The 1,920-nt window shown below is 29.0% G+C and overlaps 1 protein-coding gene across 1 annotated transcript in view; it reads right to left on the bottom strand.

The window, feature by feature from the left end:
- The window catches only part of LOC115232770 (ZZ-type zinc finger-containing protein 3), a 2,149-nt gene extending 770 nt beyond the window's left edge, over positions 1-1,379 (bottom strand). The window contains exons 1-4 of the mRNA XM_029802845.1: positions 818-1,379; positions 593-749; positions 280-518; positions 81-206 (exon numbers count right to left, since the gene is read on the bottom strand). Of these exons, the coding sequence (XP_029658705.1) occupies positions 81-206; positions 280-518; positions 593-749; positions 818-1,207 (912 nt within the window). The 5' untranslated portion in view covers positions 1,208-1,379. The remainder of the gene's footprint in view (positions 1-80; positions 207-279; positions 519-592; positions 750-817) is intronic.
- Between the last annotated feature and the right edge of the window lie 541 nt (positions 1,380-1,920).

Below are 1,920 nucleotides of genomic sequence, written 5' to 3'. Positions count from 1 at the left end.
ACCAACTTTCCATTTTATACATATATATATATATATATATATATATATATATATGATAGCTGAATAACAATAGTACATACTTTATATCCAATATGCTTGTATGAAAAAGAAGAATCTTGCTCCTTTTCAGCTTTCACTTGACACAATAAATTTATTTGCCTTGCTTCAGGAGTATCATCAATTCCTCCATTTAATGTATCATCCTCCTGAATAAATAATGTTAATGAAAACAATTTTCTAAGTGCATCACATATAAATACAATAGTGCATAATGCTTACAGACTCTGCTACAAGCTGTTCTTTATTTTCATCTGATATATTGAAGGAAATATCTTGATGCGGAAAAAATGTTGAACGTTTAAATAAGAAATGATTGTTACGCTGATGTTTATGGGTTAAGCCCTTCTTAACATCCAATTTTATCTTAGGTCCTCTTCCTGGTATGGGCAAACCTGCCCTCAAAAGTTTTATAAAATACTTTTGAACTCTACTAGATACTTGCTTAGGTGTACGGTTTCCTGCAAAAAGAATGTCTTAATATTGTACTTACAAAGTAATGTTAATTTTTTTAATATAATAATAAATTAAGAACCTAATGCATTTGCTATCTTAGTCCAACGCCTCATTTCTATTTCTTCTGGTGGATATTCAATTAAAAGTTCCTCGAGCCGTCTTTGTTCTTCTATCGTCCATAATTGGTTAAATGTTTCAGGTTTACTTTCATCAAAAACACGACCTCTCACTAGAATCTATGAAATAAGATTCTTGTTATATTTAAATAGAGGGTTTTTTTTCTAAATATATAATATTCATATACCTTTCCATTTTCTTGTTCTTTTTTCAATTGCATCTGTGGTAAAACATGTCCATGTCGAGTTTGCGGTTTTATACGTGTATCTGGCAATGAGATGTTATATTGTGACCAATCAATATAAGGAATCTCTGCGATATTCTGTGGACCTGGTAATTCGGGAAGATCTCCATTTTGCAGCTGTGCCACAAACGATATTGGATCCTTTATCGCTTTGGATCGCGCGGATTTAAGTTCATCCAAATCTTTTATAGCTTGAATTCTTTGTGCCTCAAGAATGACTATTGTTTTCAGAAAAGCGCTATAATCTTTGTTACCTTTCAATGCCAAGTGATCAGATTCGAAAAAAAATTCACTCTCCTCTTCGTCCGGGCATTTTATTTCTTCCTCATTCATTTTTTATTCATTTTAATTTCTAATAAATAAAGATATCCTAAATATCTTGTTTATCGTATATTTATATGCTTTTTTAGTGCACGCAGATAGAAACTATGCCATGCTCTGATGTCTAACAGATACTTAACCTAACACCTAACCTTGCCTTACCCTAATAGCATTAAAAGCTATATACATATATATACATATATGTCTATTACAGCTGATTACCAGCTGATTCACATCAATTACCTTTTGGATAAATCAATGAGGATTTTAATTTCCTTTATTTAGACATCATATTGCAGAGATTGTTGACTAGTCAATGAAGTGAAAATCTAAATAGAAAATCTTTTTTTCACATATTTATGAATATTTATATAAGAGCTTTTAAATTTTAAAACATTTCTTATTTTATAATAATAAAATCTATAATGAAAGTAAAACACCAAAAATCTGTAATATATATTAATTTATTCCACTCAAAGTTGCTATATCAATAGCAAAATAATAGTTCAATAATCGAATAATATTAAATTTTATGAGCGAATTGGGATCAAATCGTCAGTAAAGAAATATATATATATAGTATATCAGCGTTCGACTTCCCGTCCTTTATTATAGGCACTCTTTCATTGAACAGAATACATACGTGTATATAGAATATTTAAATAGTATTAATATATTCTTTTTCGTTTCTCAAAAATTTCTTTCTATAAAATATAATATAAAAA

Source organism: Formica exsecta, unplaced genomic scaffold (genome assembly GCF_003651465.1).
Source record: "Formica exsecta isolate Colony F162 unplaced genomic scaffold, ASM365146v1 scaffold15, whole genome shotgun sequence".
NCBI lineage: Eukaryota > Metazoa > Arthropoda > Insecta > Hymenoptera > Formicidae > Formica > Formica exsecta.
The sequence above is the reverse complement of the archived record's forward strand: the minus strand, read 5'-3'. Positions and strand labels throughout refer to the sequence as shown.